Here is a 16,496-nt window from a genome sequence, read left to right as displayed (position 1 = left end):
CAAATAACACAATCTCAACTGTCTTCAAAAGTCAAAACTCAAAAGTACATATAACTAATTAGTTATGTCGAATTATATTATATTAAATATAAATATATATTTACATGTTTATTTAATATATTTATGTAATATGTACACACGGCGGCTAGTTTTATAAACCGACTTTATTTGGTTGACCCATATTCCGAACGCCTTCCCAGGATCTTCACTTGCCTGAGTTTAATTAAATCGGGGAGGGACAATCGGATGCTCCAATTATAAAAACCGGGTCGCGATATTTTGGAGCTCTCACGGACGCCACTTCATTCACCTACCCAAATTACACTGTCCCTTCAATTCCGCTCTATGTTCACAAACGGAACGATAATTGTTTAAATCCGATGACCTTTTCCATCGGTGATTGCTCGTAAAGAGGTACCTTTTTTCTTATTAATCATTCCCGAATTTGTGTTTCGTTTAAAACATATGGTTAAATTAACCTGGATTTTGAGTTTACAATCGTTTGCTGTAGTAGTTTGTGGAGATTTTGGGTTTCATTGATTGAAATTATTTCTAGGTTGTGAGAGGCCTTCGGTCGAGATGAAAAATCGTTCGCATAGGCTTTCCACATCGGAAGCAAATGAGGACTGGGTTGACGGATCATGGACAGTTGACTGCGTATGCGGTGTGAATTTCGATGATGGTGAGGAGATGGTGAATTGCGATGAGTGCGGGGTGTGGGTTCACACACGATGCTCGCGCTATGTCAAAAGTGAAAAATCTTTTGCTTGTGATAAGTGTAAGAGCAGGAAAAATGGCACTAGTGGTGTTGGAGATGATAGCGAGGAGACTGAAGTTGCCGAGTTTCTGGTCGAGTTGCCTACCAAAACGTTGAGGATGAGCAATACAAACCCAGCAAGTGCCTCCTCACGTAAGCCAGCTAGGCTTTTGACTGATATACCTATGGAGGAGAGGGTTCACGTGCAAGGGGTCCCCGGTGGAGATCCTGGATTGTTTTCTGGGATTAAAACGTTGTCTATTTTTGGCCCTGAGCTGTGGAAGGCTACTGGATACGTGCCTAAAAAGTTTAATTTTCAGTATTCCGAATTTCCTTCCTCTAGTTATGGTGAGCTAGAGGAAAAGAAAGAAGATTTTGTCACAAAGAGAAGTGAAGAAGATGCGAATCATTGTGATAATAATGCTGGGATTTTACTCTCTTTGTCAAAGGAGGGGGGAAATACCTTGCCTACTCCAATAGTGGATGCTGTTGGTATAAAAAGTCCCGAAAGAGGTGTCTGTTTTGAGAAAGTGGCTCCAAGACAGAGGAAGAAATCTGATAGTGAAAATACTGATTTTATTTGCTCTGAGGATAATTTGAATCATAGAAGATCAGTGCAGCCTATTTTATTACACTGTGGCAAGCGCAAAAAAGAGACATCCGGTGCTTCCAAGGATCAGAGTGCGAAGAAAAAGGCAAGGAGCAATGAGAAAGGGGGAGATGTTAAAAAGCGAGGTGCCCATGCTTCTAAAGAAGGTGAATCAATTTTCATTTTGCTTTCTTTATTTTGAAGTTTTCGTTGCTATTGACATTATATCGTGATGTTTATTGTCAATAAATGTGTTGCAGAAAACTAGTTGTGACTAGCTTCCTGCATTTTCTTGCATGAACTATGTTATGACGATAGTGTTTTTTAATATCACGTTTCACATTATCAAGTACTGAGAAACGATTGGAATGTTTTCAAGATGAAGGGCTTAAGGTCAACAATGGCGCTCAGTGTGGCAGAGGTGTTCTTGGTGATCAACAATCTTATGGTCTTGGTGAATGTGCTACAAATTTAGCATCTAATGGGCGTGTTCTAGATTCTTTCATTGGGAATGATGTTTCAAGCGATGGGATATCAAAGAAAGGGAACAAAGAGGTTCAAGTTCCCGTGAGGTCAGTGAGTTTATCTGACTCTTGTAATAAAGGTTCAGACATCAATTCTGGGAGCCTATCTGTGAAAGAGGAGGTATGTGTGTTCGCATGTCACCTCTTGTAATTTCTTAAATTGAGACGAGACAACGTGGCATATAGAAAGTATCTTTATCTATGAGTTCAAATGTCCGGAGTTTGAGACACTTGACGGGAGTAGAAGACCGAATTTTATTTTATTTTTTAAAGAGAAGGAAAAAAAGAATCTTTCAGTTAATACCTTGTATGTTAATTGTTAAGGATCTCATGTTTAACTTATGGAATACCAATCCGCCTCTGACTTTGAATTTATTTGGGCATTTCTGTTGATTACATGCCATATTTAGTTAGTGGAATGTAAAACTATGTATACTATATTGTGTGAACTGGTTACCAATCTGTGAATTTTCCACGGATGGCTATTTTGTAGCTTGATCTCTTAGCCTGGTCTATTATGTTTATAATTTGGAAATCACTACCTGTTTGCCTCCTATTAAAAACAATTTTAACTCTGAAGGGGAGTAGAAGGGGGCATAGATTCTGAAAGTTTAATGTTTCATGAAATCTCTATCAAAACAATGGGGAAAAGTAAAAGTGAACATTAGTTCCAGGCGGACCCTAAATTCTTGTTGGTTGGTGATCATTTATGTTTTAAACATGGAAAAGAAAAGTTGAAATCTCAAGTTTGCAAATCTAGCTTACTGTTTCCTTTTACCATGGAAACTGATATCCATGATTGATATTGTCTTTCCTAGAAACCATTTTACTCTTATTATGCTCCCAAAGCATGCCTGAAATCTACGCTGATTGTTATATTTTAGGATTTAATGCACCTAACCACCTAACACCGTTTCATACCTAGCATCGTTCTCACGTGTACTCACCAAATTTTATAGATTCCATTCTTCTATATAAAATCAATTCAGCCAAAAAAGAGCCATCTTTTTTCTTGCAAATAACATTTCTCTTTGGCCAACACCAAGCACTTCTCTGCCTTCTTGCAAATTCTTCCTCCTCATTTGGTTAACCTCGGCACTTATCAAGGTTCAAGTACTTGACTGGAATTTATTGCTTAATGGTTGGATATTCACAGCATGTTACAATCATAATAATCTTTAGTGCCTTCAAAAATATGCCTTCATAAAACTACTTTAGATATGTTATAGAATCTCTATAACCTAGTAAAAGAAGACGATGGTCTAGAATGTTGGGAATTACAGTTATAATTTAAAACACGTCAATCAACTATAGAATTGTGTTGGTTATGTTTATTTGCATAATTTTCTAGTATGTTCTAAACTGCCACTTTTTTGCTTATAATATATATTATATAGGGTCAAGATATTATTCAGAGTTGTAAGGATATTGGAGGAGGATCTGGAGTAGGAATTAGCACACATAACAAGGATTCATTGGTTGGAAATGTGACAATTGCTGGTCCAAATGCTAAAGAGGCTAAAAATGGCCAAGATTCGAACATTGAGGAGGCCAGCTCATGCCCTAATAAGAAATTGAAAGCAGAGGTAGATGTTGATGATTTTGGGTCTTTACCTTTGGATCGTGTGAAGTTGAACACTGCAAAGCCTGATAGTCATCGTCCAGAATCCTCTGATTTTATTTTCTCTGAAAATTGTAAAGTGATTATTTCATCAGGTTCTGAAGCAGCTGACCACAGGGCGGATGCTGATAATAAGAATCCAAATGTTGCTATTATTACTAAAGCAGATCAATCTGATGATTCACTTTGTAATCCCTATCATTCCAAGCAAGAACAAACAGGTTCAGAGGGTTCCATGGGAGCAAGAAAAAGGTCTTCTGAACTTGCACACACTTCAGAAGTGGCTAAGGAAATACTTAAATCGAGTAATGCAGTCACAACCAATTCAACATCTTACCAACGTAAAGTGGTGGTTTCAGTGGGAAAGTCCACAACTTCAGCCAGTACCTTGTCCAAATTCTCTGACAATCATTTGAAATCAACTACTCAAAACCCTAAGAAGAAGGATTTATCTGAAAGCACTGCTGAAACTACTAAAGACAATTCAGCTAATGATTTGGTGAGGGATGCCGGAAAATGTGGCAGACCTAGGAAGTTTGTGAAAGAATCTTCAAGGTTGAACTCTCCGTCAGAAATGTCACAGTCAACTAAGTTGTCACAGACTTCAGATTCCAAGAAAATATATTCTGATTCTAAGGAATTCGCTCTTCATTCTTCTTCCAAAGTACCAATGATATCTAAGGTAAAAACTGTCCCAGGTTCTGCGGAATGTGCTCATCCTACACAGGCTGATGGTTCCACAAACCTGCAGAGTAAAGCTGCTGCTTCATTTGTACCTAGCAAAGCTGACAAGTTTTATCATTCTGGTAGTCATCCATCTTCTAGAGGAAATTTGGCTTCAGTGGCTGCGCCATCTCCATCAAATGTTCCTGCTGCCTTGAGCGATGAAGAGGTACAAGCCAGAGCAAAAATTAATTTTCTATTCCGTTGTCTTATTTTCGAGAAATTTTTATCATCGATCACCCTTATCTTCTATGTTCTCGGCAGCTTGCTTTTCTGTTGCATCAAGAACTAAATAGCTCCCCTCGAGTTCCTAGAGTTCCACGCATTCGTCATGCTGGCAGTTTACCTCAGCTAGCATCGCCAACTGCAACAAGCATGCTGATGAAGCGAACATCTAGCAGTGGTGGAAAAGATCATGGCATGGTAAGCAAGCTTAGATTTTTGATTCGTTAACTTCTTGGTAATTTTTGTGTTATTGTTTGAGTTAAGTGGTGAGTCTCATCTTTCTGGTGATTAGTCTTCTAGGAGAAAAGTCAAGGATTTTTCTAGGGATGGTTCACATCATAGTCAAGAGAGAGACAACGAGGCTAAGAAGATGGACCGAAAGCCTTCTTCACCTGAAAGCAGGAGGCGAGATACTGGATGCAGCCTTGATCGGCTTTCTAGAAGAGAAATAAATGGTGGTTCAGATAAGGCAGTGCACTCCATGAAGATGAGAAAAGTGAGCAGCTCTTTATCATCTTCCAGTGATGCCAATGGACGCAATGTATCATCCAGTCACCCCTCATCTAGGAATTCCTCTGATGATGATCCACAGATACTTGGGCATCCAACCAGTCGTACTTTACCAGGTTTTTTTCTCTTTAAAAATTAAGTCCTCTTATCAGACACTTTTCTAGTTTAGAATACTTGGAGATATTTCCCCCCCCCCCCCCCACCCCACTGTGACAACACTGTAACTTGTAGGTTTGATTGCTGAGATTATGAGTGAAGGAAAGCGCATGACTTACGAAGAACTCTGCAATGCTGTTCTTCCGGTATTGATAAATTTGATTTGAAAATTCACTTTCTTTTCTTGCCCCAATTCTTTATATCGTGATTAAGCTGCTTAAAATTTTTTGTTTGCTCATACTCAGCATTGGCCACACTTGAGGAAGCACAATGGAGAGCGTTATGCATATTCTAGTCACTCGCAGGCTGTACTTGATTGCTTGAGGAACAGAAGCGAATGGGCTCGTTTGGTTGATCGTGGTCCCAAAGTAAGTCTATTCAACTTATTTACCTCCTCAGCTCTACACCGTCTAACTGTGAAACCCCTATAAATACTGATTTTGGTTATTATATATAAATGTATCCGTCCATTTACTTCTTTGATCCTTCCCTTCTTACTTTAATGTCCGATGATCGTGCTAAAATTTTGTGCGCAAAACGTTGTCGCTAGTGTGCGCATTTCTACATACATACCTTCATCTCGAGTCGTGTTTATGATCACATAGAGAGCAAATAGAATGATAAAAAATGAAGAGTTAAAGCGCACATCATTTGAAGATGATACTCAATTCGATAATCTTGGCATCCTCTTGTGATTCAATGTTGTTTGAAAATATGAGCTTCAAATATAATCATGTAATTGTGATAGTCTGTATCAATTATCATAAATAGCATTTTAAACCTGTCAGTGCAATCATATTGATCTTTTTTTGGTAGCCCATGTTTATTAGGAAGTTGTATATATTGGCTGTGTCTATGGACTTAAGAAGGATGGTCAAATCATTGTTGTATAATAATTTTGAGATGGATCAAGTCAGTGCCACTAGTCAGTGTATATTCATGCATCCTTTTATAGGTATAGGCTTGACTAGGGATCCAGTATTTTACTTCAGTCTTATGTTGAAAGTAAATGAAATGCCCTTGTTTTATCACTAAAAAATTCCATACTGAAGCAACAGCATTATAATTTTTTTCTTATTTGTGCCTTTTCTCGTTTATTTGTGAAAACTCGTTTGAGCTTCCTCTGTATCTTTTTGCTTGTGGTTTTATTTTAGAACTTTAGTGTATTTTCGCAAAGCCTTTTGGTTGTTGATTTGCAACCAAAAAGCTTGCTAACTTTTTTCAGAATAGTCACCTGTGGATGTTATGTTTCCCATCTATTTTCCTTGGTATCATTCTCTCTAAGGCGGGAAAAAATTTTGTTGTTATTTCCCATTATTGTCTGTTGGATTTGAAATCAATATTGTCTGTTGCCTCTATGTTTGAATATGAATCACAACAACAACTGAGCTTGAAGTTATCTTTTCCAGACCAGTGGAAGTAGAAAGCGACGCAAGCTTGACACCGATTCAGTGAGCATCGATTCAGAGGATAATGAAGAAAGCAGAGGCAAGGATGCTGGGAGCAAGAGTTTTGAATCTCAACAAGAAGAGTTCCCTAAGGGTAAGCGAAAAGCCAGAACACGTGGACGACTGGCTTTAGCTGGAAGAGGTATTGTTAGAAGAAGACGGAGGGCTGATGTTGTCAGTGATGATGAAAGTGAATCGTTCTCAAGTTCTAGTGAAGATAGTATGTCCAGCGAAGAAGAGATACAGGGCGGGGGGACGTCTATTGTTGGGAACGAGGCCTCTGCTAGCTCAGAGGAGGGCCAATAGATCCCTGATGATTACTAGATAACATGTTGTACAGCTGAGGTTAGTGTTTTAGCTTTAGTTAAGAGCCGCTTTTGACTTGGTTTGTTGAAATGTCTCGAGGTACTTCTGTGCGATCCATCTAACGTGTAATCTTAATGTTTCATTCATTTACGCCATTAGGATAGGAAAGATATTTTGAACGTGTATGATGCAACGTAAGATTGTTGTACATATAGGTTGCTATTCATTGTTTTGAACACTCGTCAGATTTCAAATGTTCGATATGAAAGATCTTGTCCTGTTTGAAGTTGAGTTAATTGTATCAGTTATTTTCGAAATCGGAACTTTTGTTTCCTTGTAAGCTCTCATGAAACGAGGATCACAAATCTCATGTGGGTTGTGCCCCCATGTGTGACACGACAAGGGTTGATATTATCTACATGCAGATATGAAAGGTATCTATCTATATATGATTGTTGTGGGTTAATGAGATGCTGCAGTGAAGGTAGTGCTCTGTATGCAAATTCAATAATCATCATTAATTAAAATATGTTTTGGTTGTGCCCGCATAAATTTTTGTTTTTAAATAAGAATAATTATTGCCTCAAGATGGGTTTTTTTTTTAATGCCCTCAAGATGGGTTTTTTTTTTTAATGCCCTCAAGATGGTTGAAGTAAATCAGTTTTTTTTTTTTTCTCGGAATAAATTATATCAAGAGTAGGTCTCATGTGAAACGATCTCACGAATTTTTATCTGTGAGACGGGTCAATCCAACTGATATTCATAATAAAAAGTAATACTCTTAGCATAAAAATTAATATTTTTTCATGGATGACCCAAATAAAAAACATGTCTCATAAAATACGATACGTGAAATCGTCTAACACAAGTATCTGTTTTATATCAAAGTTCTAACAATACTGACGAAACTTTCATCTATGTGGAATTACATTTATATTGGTTTTAATTTTAATAACTGGGAAATTTTTATATCAAAGTTCTAACAATACTGACGAAACTTTCATCTATGTGGAATTACATTTATGTTGGTTTTAATTTTAATAACTGGGAAATTTTGGATTTTAAATGATAATCAATGAGCTAAAATGATGACGATTACGAGGGTCTAAGTTTTATCTGCATTTAGTCTATGGAACTGATTTCCAGTTCACCTTCAGTAGACTTTTCATTGTACAGTTTTGCCGATCATACTTACTGGAATCTATAAATAATTTATAGGATTAGAAACATTCAAAATAAATTCAACACATTTTTTCTAAAATTAAAATGTTGATAAGATTTGATGGTTAACTATATATCTATATTTTTTTATAATATATATATATATATATTGAATTTAATATTCATATTTGTCTAATGAATTTTAGTGGGCCGCGGACACATAAAACATCGGTAGGTGGGTTTGAGGCCTTTAAAAAGCCGACTGCGACAAACAGGAAAGCTGGTCCATCGGGGAAAAAGTCTAGAATTACGTACACGAAGAACTCTCTAGATTCCCTTTTCTTCCCCTTCGCGATCCAATCCGAATTTTTTTTTGTTGCCTGTAATCTTGGGATCCTCAATTATCTCGTCGTAGATGCGTTTATACGAATTTGTATTGAATTGAATTTTTTTTTCTTGTCGTTTCTACTGGTCCTCCCCCCATCTCCGGCTGATCCGAGTTAAGTTCGATTACTCCATTCTTCAGAATTTTAACGCGGAGATTTTGTTTTCGTACAAATGACGTGATTGGGGTCCTGAGATTTGTGGTTTTCTTGTTTGCGGTTTAGATCATGACGATTCCAGACTCATCGGGGTGTCATTACATGATGGAGAATGGATCTATAGAGTTGCCGTGCAAGCCCGAGGAAGAGAGGAGGATTGTGCAGGAATTGACCGCCAAAGCCGAGGCTAATTTGTGCGAGGGAAATTTATATTATGTCATATCGAGCCGGTAAATTCGCTTGCTTGTTACTTGGTACTTACCATGGGCAACTAAGTCGTTATAGTTTGCTTTGACTGATTCGTAATGTATAGTTTTTTTTTCTCTTTTCCTGTTTCATTGCCATTGGGTAAAAGAAGAGGTAGACCTTTTATTTCTGTGCTTGTGTTGCATTGTGTATGTTACGACGCCTATTTTTACAGGTGGTTCATGGCCTGGCAGAATTACACCGGGCTTATGGTCGACACTTATCCATTTGACCAGCGTTCTATCCAATCTGTCTATATAACATCATCAAATACAGAAAATAGACCTGGACCAATTGATAACAGTGACATTGTTGTAAATGGAACTGACGCTAAAGATGATGATCCAGAGCTTCTCAGATGCCTTGAAGAAGGGCGTGATTATGTCTTAGTTCCTCAAGAGGTCTGGGATAAGCTTCTGAAGTGGTAATCATGTGGACTTTAAATACAAATTCCTTTTTATTTCGCATATATCAAACATAATTGCCAGCTACATTCACGAGAAAGGTTCAATTATTAAGAGACCATTTTAAAACACAGTAATTTTGAAGCTTATCGTATTTCTTGATCCTCATCAAGAAATATTAAAAGAACCTGAAGAAGCACTTGCAGATGGTAACCTACTGGATGCAGTCGTTTGAAGGATTTTAGTAACTTGATTTTGCTGACTCTATTTTCGTATTATTTCGTGTTTCAACTTTTGTATGTTTGTGGTACTTTGGTAAAAGCTCATCCTTTGTGTGGGAGAGGGCTGTTTGCTTCTTTACTGATCTCCACTTGTTGTGTTTGATTAGTCTGTTATTTCTTGCATTCTTAGGTACAAAGGAGGACCATCATTGCCGCGAAAGATGATTTCTGTTGGGGATCAGCAGAAGCACTTCAGTGTGGAGGTATTCCCGCTGTGCCTCAAGTTAACCGACTCCAGAGATCAGAGTGAAGTAGTTGTAAAGTTAAGTAAAAAGGTACTCCGAAGTGTACTTTAGGGCTTTCTTTATATTTACATGTGCGTGGTTGATGCAAACAAAGAAATAGTGTTTCATTAGATATATCTTAGCAGTTTAAATTGAACAAATATGCGAATGCTTTTCTTCATTAACTTTATAAAAACATGTCATCGTTGTACCAATTTCTTGAACCTTGGCCCATGATGGGGCCAGTCCAATTTATTTATGCGAGTTTTTGTTTTAGAATTTGTTATTGACTTATTGTTGTGTATAGCCTATTATATTAATGCAAGTTCTTGTTCTAGAATATGAATTTGCACAACCTTTTGAGTTTCACTTGACTTTAAACGAGGTGATGCCTACATAAAATTGGCCTTCTTTCCTTTCCTATGTGGATAGCCAAGAACTTGATGGGGATTCTTTTCTTGTTTCTTGACAATCTGTGTTTGTGGGCCTGATAATTTGGATGAGAGTTATCATTAATATTGTCTCATGAAGAAACCCTTGCGCAAAGTTTTAATCGTTGCCAATGTATCTTAGTTAGGTCTCATATTTTTGTGTATCAGAATAAATCCTTTTTGTCATGATATCTGAGCTACATCTTACATATTTTGTATGTCAGGATTCTGTACGTGAACTCTATGAGAAAGTTTGTCGACTTAAAGGTTTAGACACAGAAAAGGTTTGTTGAAGCAGTAACAGAAGTCTGGTACCTACGTGGTTGTGATAGTATAAAGATCAAAGCTTTCTTCTTATTTTATCTTAAAAGTCATATGCAGGTGCACATCTGGGACTGCTTCAGTAAGCAGAAGCAAACCATATTAATTTCCTCAAATCAAACCCTGGAGGAGTCTAATTTGCAGATGGATCAAGACGTAAGTCCATGATACATTATTAATATTGGAGAAATGATTTTATTTCCTGATCCGGACTGTCAGGTTGTTGGGTTATATAATGCATGTAACTCTCCATATGTGGACTATTACCATCGTTTTAACATATGGTCTTCAAAATTTTATTAGACTTCTATTTTATTTTCTGATAGCTGATGAGGTTCAATTATGGTGAGCTGAAGAGTTTTTCTTGGCCTTTTTCAATAAATACTGGCATCAATCTTATTGGTCTAATTCAGAAAACAAACCTATCTAAGACCAAGTTTTCCCCTTTTCCTGAAATATTTTGTTTCTTAAGGGATACTTGGATGTACAGAATGCAGTGGAGGTTTGGTTTTGTAGGGAACAAATGCTTTTGTATGGCTAGTAAATTTCATTGGAGTCGACTTATATGCTTTATATGTTCCATCAATTCGTCTATCATGGGATGAAACAACCAAGAATAAAGTACTCCAAGAAATAATGCAAATGTCAGGCTTGGAAGTATGGATTCAAAATGGATTATATCGACATCAAAATTATGTCTTGACTCTTGATTTGTTTATTTCTATTGAAAAAACTAGTGAAAATTTTTGTATCGTGTCTAAACAATTTTTTTTAAATATTGATTTATTCTATCTTAAATTTGTTTTTTCTTGGTTATCTTAGGTATCTATTTTATGGTAAAGAAAACTATAATTTGAGTAGATGTGATACCAGTTTTATTGTCCCAAAATACCTCTTTATGCATGATTTTCATTGAAGTCGTAGTTGTGAAGTAGTGAAAAAGATACAGGCCTACAACCCACATGTTTTGAAAAGTTGGGAATATCAGTTTTATAAATTCTTCCAATCCCACAGTGTTCACGGTATTAGTATATGCATACAATTTGTTTTTTATGGCAACTATGTGTGGCATCAACTATGTTAAAATTTAAGTCTTTCCTGCTGGTCTCTGATGCAATCTTTGACCTCTTGTAGATTCTTCTTGAGGTGCCAATTGATGAATTCGGCATGGATTCTACTGGGAATGGCTTGGCACTGGTTCCCGTTGAACCTAGAAGATCGCCTATTTCAATTGCCGGTGGCCCGACTATAACCAATGGGTATTCAACTAGTTATAGCTCCAACATATACCAGAGAAGTACTTTTACGTCCTCATATGGAGATATGGAGGATGGACATGAAAATCTGAAGCCGGAACACAGAGGAGATAGGGGAGGTTTGGCAGGATTGCAAAATTTGGGGAACACTTGCTTCATGAACAGTTCCATTCAGTGTTTAGCTCATACACAGCACGTCGTTGAGTACTTCTTGCAAGATTACAGTGATGAAATCAACAGGCAAAACCCTTTAGGGATGCATGTAATTGTTGTCCCCTGTAGGGAAAGGTTTTATTTACTGTATATTTTTTTGTAGCTGTCCTAACCCATTGTTTTTTCTCTGCAGGGAGAGCTTGCACTTTCATTTGGTGAGTTATTAAGGAAACTCTGGTCCTCTGGCCGAACGCCTGTTGCACCTCGTGCATTCAAGGGGAAGCTTGCTCGTTTTGCTCCTCAGTTTAGTGGGTATAACCAGCATGATTCACAGGCAAGGGTTGCAACTTTGTGGAGTTTTGGGCAAGAAATTATAGTGATGTTTGCATTTGTATTCACTTTTTTTCCTGCTCGTTATACTTCAGAGGATTATTGATGTTAGTATGTTGCACTTTTTTATGTTTACAGAATTTTCTTGCATGTTGCTTGATTACGATCATATCTATTTTTTGATAGATTCGCTTATTTAATTGGTTCTTGATATACTGCTTTTTGTCATAGTTGTGATTCTTAGTGTTTTTTAAATCATTAATGTCTGTCATACTTTAGGCTATTGGAAATAATAGGATTTATATCCTTTTTACCATTGTTTTTAGTTTTAATCAAATGACTTTTAGCGCAGGTAAGGTGGAGTTGTCACATAAAAATTTATCTTTGAAAATTTACAAGAATTTTCTCTTCAGTGTGATAATTTACTATCTGTTGGCAATTTAATTTTTTTCTCAGGAACTACTTGCGTTTTTGCTTGATGGGCTGCATGAAGATTTGAATCGTGTTAAACAGAAACCTTATATTGAAACAAAAGATTTTGATGGTCGGCCAGATAAGGAAGTTGCTGATGAGTTTTGGAGGTATCACAAGGCCAGAAATGATTCAGTGATTGTAGATATTTGCCAGGTGAATAATCTTGTCCCATAGCTGCAGCTAAGCATTATTAACTATTAGATTCACTTGTCTAGATTTTTAAAGCCAAAGGAATTGGATGGTGATATCAGCGTCCATTTTTGTATCTCTATCAGAAATTTTGCTCTTTCATGCAGTTGTCTGTATTGCTTGTTTTTCTAGCACATGTTATCATTCTTGTGACCAACAGATGCTGGGTGACCTTGATAGAACTGACTTCAGGGTGTTTCTAACTTTTTTTTGGAAGATTTCTCGTAAAGAAGACTGACTATGCTAAGGAACTACTAATAAATAATTTTTTACATTTTTTTAGGTTACCTAAGACTCAAACCAAAGTCAACTAACCGTGCGAATTTTAAATTAAGAAACCTGTCATTCGTTTCTGTGAAGTTAAAATATCCCTGACTCTCTTACACTGCTGGGGAAAATAGATAAAAAAAGTGAATGCACTATCTTACTCTGGAACTGTTCTAGCCTGAGAATAATCTTTTGGGGACTTTTTCCTATTAAACAAAAGGAGCTCTACTGATTTCTACTGTCATCTTGACCATGAAGCTAAAATTTAACACTTTCTTCTTGTGGTGGTCTTTTCTTCTATATTGCATGTGTATTTCATATTACACTCTTGCATAGCTAGGACATGAGCAAGATTTGCATTCTGTTAACTCGCAAAAGATATTTTATAGTGTTTGTTTATGCTTGTTTAATAGATGAACTAGTTTGAATTGTGTTGCTGTCCTAAGCTAAATTCTCACTTTGCCCTGATGTCATGGATCTACATTCTCTAGGCTCAAAGCTTAACCAAGGTCAAATTGTGCTCTTAGGGATGTGTTAGACTAGTTTACTGTTCCTGTATTCATATAAATTTGGGAGAGAACTGTAGCAATATTTAGAGCCATTCACCTCAATAATTTTTTCAGAAAATAGATACAGTATGATCACAGTTTGGGGAAATTCCGTCTAATGATAATTCTGTTTTTGTTTTGTTTTCTAAAAGAAATTTTCTTTAGAATTTTATATTCACGGAGTATTTTCTTCTATAACATCTGGTGTGGGAAATTTTCAGGGTCAATACAAATCAACATTGGTTTGCCCAGTATGTGACAAGATATCCATAACATTTGATCCCTTCATGTACTTGTCCCTGCCTCTTCCTTCAACAGCTACTAGGTCAATGACAATAACAGTATTTTATGGTGATGGAAGTGGTCTTCCTATGCCATTCACAGTTACTGTTTTAAAGCAAGGATGCTGCAAAGATCTTATCCAGGCTTTGGCGGTGACATGCTGCCTACGCAGTGATGAATACTTGCTCCTTGCCGAGGTAGGTTTTATCTGAATTCCTTTCCCGTTGATGAGCTGACGATGAGCGGGCAATGAGCACAGATCTTTCACTCGCCCTGTTTATTTGAAACCAACTTTTGATATATAGGTCTATGAACATCGCATTTATCGGTACTTGGAAAATCCATCTGAACCTTTGGCTGATATAAAAGACGAAGAGCATATAGTTGCCTACAGGCTCTCCAAAACAGAGGCAGATTTAACCAGACTTGAGATATGCCATCGATACCAGGAATTGTAAGTTACTCATCTTGGTTGTGGAGCTGTTGTTATTTTGTATGATTGATCATATTGTCATTAAGTGAATTTAAAAAAATAAAAAATAAAAGGTGCTTCATAAGTCTTAAAACTTTTTACCAACATCTGGATGTCTTAGATAAAAATTTATTGATTTTTTGTGGTTTGTCTTGCTGTAGGCATTATTGAATTTACATTTGAATTAACACTAAATTTGAAAAGATGATGGATTATGGGTTATGCCATGTAGTCATCATTTTAGATAATTTCTAATGAAAGATGCCATGTTTTTAGTTTTAAATTTTGTGGCATTATGTGATGGTTACACTCAAATTCTTTTAACATGGAAAGTTGTTCAATACATTCATAGTTATTTGATCATAAGCGACTACTGTCACAATATGGATAGTCTTGTATGCATAAGTTGTCCAATGATTTTTCTATATTCCGCATTTGTTGATTTAACTTTCACCATCTCTTGCTTGCTAACTTTGACACACTTTTCTCTTCAGTGAGAGGAAGCTGTTCCTTACTCCATTAGTTACTGTCTTGGAATCCCCACAATATGGGTCTGATATTGATCTTGCTGTTGAGAAACTGCTTTACCCTCTAAGGACAGCATTTTTCACTTCAGCAACTCAGAGTGGCAAAGAAAATGGTTCTGCTTTGACGTCAATGGAAGAGCAAATGAAAAGTTGTGATGACGAATTGGAACACACGATCAAATCAATAGATGGCATAGAGCCGGGGGGTATGTCCAGCAGGGAGCTGTCATTCCGTCTTTGCATCACAGATGATAAGGGTTATGGGTGCAGGCCAATAATGAAGGATTCACCCCTAAGACCTGCTCGTTTGATAAAAGTCATGTTGGACTGGACCGAAAAAAGAGCAGGACTTGTATGATGCTATCTATCTGAAGGATCTTCCTGTGGTTCATAAGTCGGAAGTTCTTGCGAAGAAAACCAAGCAAGAAGCCATCTCTCTCTTTTCGTGCTTGGATGCATTTTTGAAAGAGGAACCTCTAGGCCCCGATGATATGTGGTATGGTAGACTGTAATTATATGGTTACCGTGACCTTGACTGCACTGTCTGAACTATTGATCTTCTTACCTTGTATGATTTATTAAATGATGTGATGTGCAGGTACTGTCCTCGATGCAAGGTACATAGACAAGCAAGTAAAAAGTTGGATTTGTGGAGGTTGCCTGACGTGCTTGTTTTTCACTTGAAACGGTTCTCGTACAGCCGATGGCAGAAAAATAAACTCGACACGTTTGTCGATTTTCCCATTCAAAATCTTGATTTGAGCAGATACGTGAAGAGTAATGATGTGTCTGAAGGTTCACCTGTTTATGAGCTGTATGCTATCAGCAACCACTATGGGGGTCTTGGTGGTGGACACTACTCTGCTTATTGCAAGGTAATCGCTGAAGCTGGAATACGCCTAGATCCTTATTCAATGCCCTTGTATGATTATTTTTTTATAGGACACTTTGCTTGAGAGCAAGTATAACTTGAGTCTAAGTTGCCAGCCTTGTTTTATTCCAGTTTTAGGCTTCTTGTTTTTGTAACGTATCACATATTTGTTATGTTCTTGCAGTTGATTGACGACAAAAGTTGGTATAATTTTGATGATGCTCATGTTTCGGCTGTGAGAGAGTCTGAGATCAAGACATCTGCAGCTTATGTGTTGTTCTACCAAAGAGTTAAACCTAAATCAAATGGTGCAGTGGGAGAGCCATCATCAGGTCGAAGGGCATTTTAAATTTTGCCTGAATTAGTTTGGTGTCGTGGTTAAAGCTGTGCGCATTGGGAGTTTTGACAATGAAGCATGGCGTTTTTGTTGGTGAGGGCCGGAACTGTTGAAGCAAGGTGCATGAAAACTTTCCTGAAGAGCGGTACCATAGCATAGGAGCAGCTCGGGTAAATGTCATGTAAGCTAGGAAAGAGATCATGTTATATTATTGACGATATAAAGTCTATAATTGGATGACCAGAGGCATTTCTTTTGGCAATTTAATTGGAACCTACTGGCATTTCGATCCTGAAATCGGAACTCTTAACCTTCTGAGTT

At 37.2% G+C, this 16,496-nt stretch overlaps 2 protein-coding genes across 2 annotated transcripts; both read left to right on the top strand.

Moving 5' to 3' along the window:
* Positions 1–219: 219 nt before the first annotated feature.
* LOC142545408 (uncharacterized) lies at positions 220–7,150 on the top strand. The gene is made up of 9 exons (XM_075652589.1): positions 220–414; positions 557–1,513; positions 1,726–1,991; positions 3,268–4,383; positions 4,479–4,637; positions 4,732–5,065; positions 5,181–5,251; positions 5,351–5,473; positions 6,515–7,150. Exons 2-9 carry the CDS (start codon positions 580–582, stop codon positions 6,857–6,859), a joined length of 3,348 nt encoding a protein of 1,115 aa, XP_075508704.1. The 5' UTR covers positions 220–414; positions 557–579; the 3' UTR covers positions 6,860–7,150.
* Positions 7,151–8,272: 1,122 nt separating this feature from the next.
* On the top strand, positions 8,273–16,490 carry LOC142545406 (ubiquitin carboxyl-terminal hydrolase 9-like). The gene is given in 15 exon segments (XM_075652587.1): positions 8,273–8,519; positions 8,629–8,792; positions 8,984–9,232; positions 9,624–9,768; positions 10,373–10,432; positions 10,530–10,625; positions 11,604–11,987; positions 12,072–12,212; positions 12,665–12,835; positions 13,908–14,165; positions 14,274–14,422; positions 14,935–15,304; positions 15,306–15,463; positions 15,566–15,842; positions 16,023–16,490. Coding segments are annotated over 14 exon segments (2,784 nt in total). The 5' UTR covers positions 8,273–8,519; positions 8,629–8,631; the 3' UTR covers positions 16,188–16,490.
* The last annotated feature ends 6 nt before the right edge of the window (positions 16,491–16,496 follow it).

The sequence above is a fragment of the Primulina tabacum genome, chromosome 5 (assembly GCF_025594145.1).
Source record: "Primulina tabacum isolate GXHZ01 chromosome 5, ASM2559414v2, whole genome shotgun sequence".
Taxonomy (NCBI): Eukaryota; Viridiplantae; Streptophyta; class Magnoliopsida; order Lamiales; family Gesneriaceae; genus Primulina; species Primulina tabacum.
The sequence above is the reverse complement of the archived record's forward strand: the minus strand, read 5'-3'. Positions and strand labels throughout refer to the sequence as shown.

What these genes read in the sequence shown, in the direction of transcription:
- LOC142545408 (XM_075652589.1), top strand. Translation starts at nt 580, where the DNA reads ATGAAAAATCGTTCGCATAGGCTTTCCACATCGGAAGCAAATGAGGAC. An exon ending in AACCAGTCGTACTTTACCAG is followed by an intron (nt 5,066 to 5,180) that starts GTTTTTTTCTCT and finishes TGTAACTTGTAG; the next exon opens with GTTTGATTGCTGAGATTATG. An exon ending in TGGTTGATCGTGGTCCCAAA is followed by an intron (nt 5,474 to 6,514) that starts GTAAGTCTATTC and finishes TATCTTTTCCAG; the next exon opens with ACCAGTGGAAGTAGAAAGCG.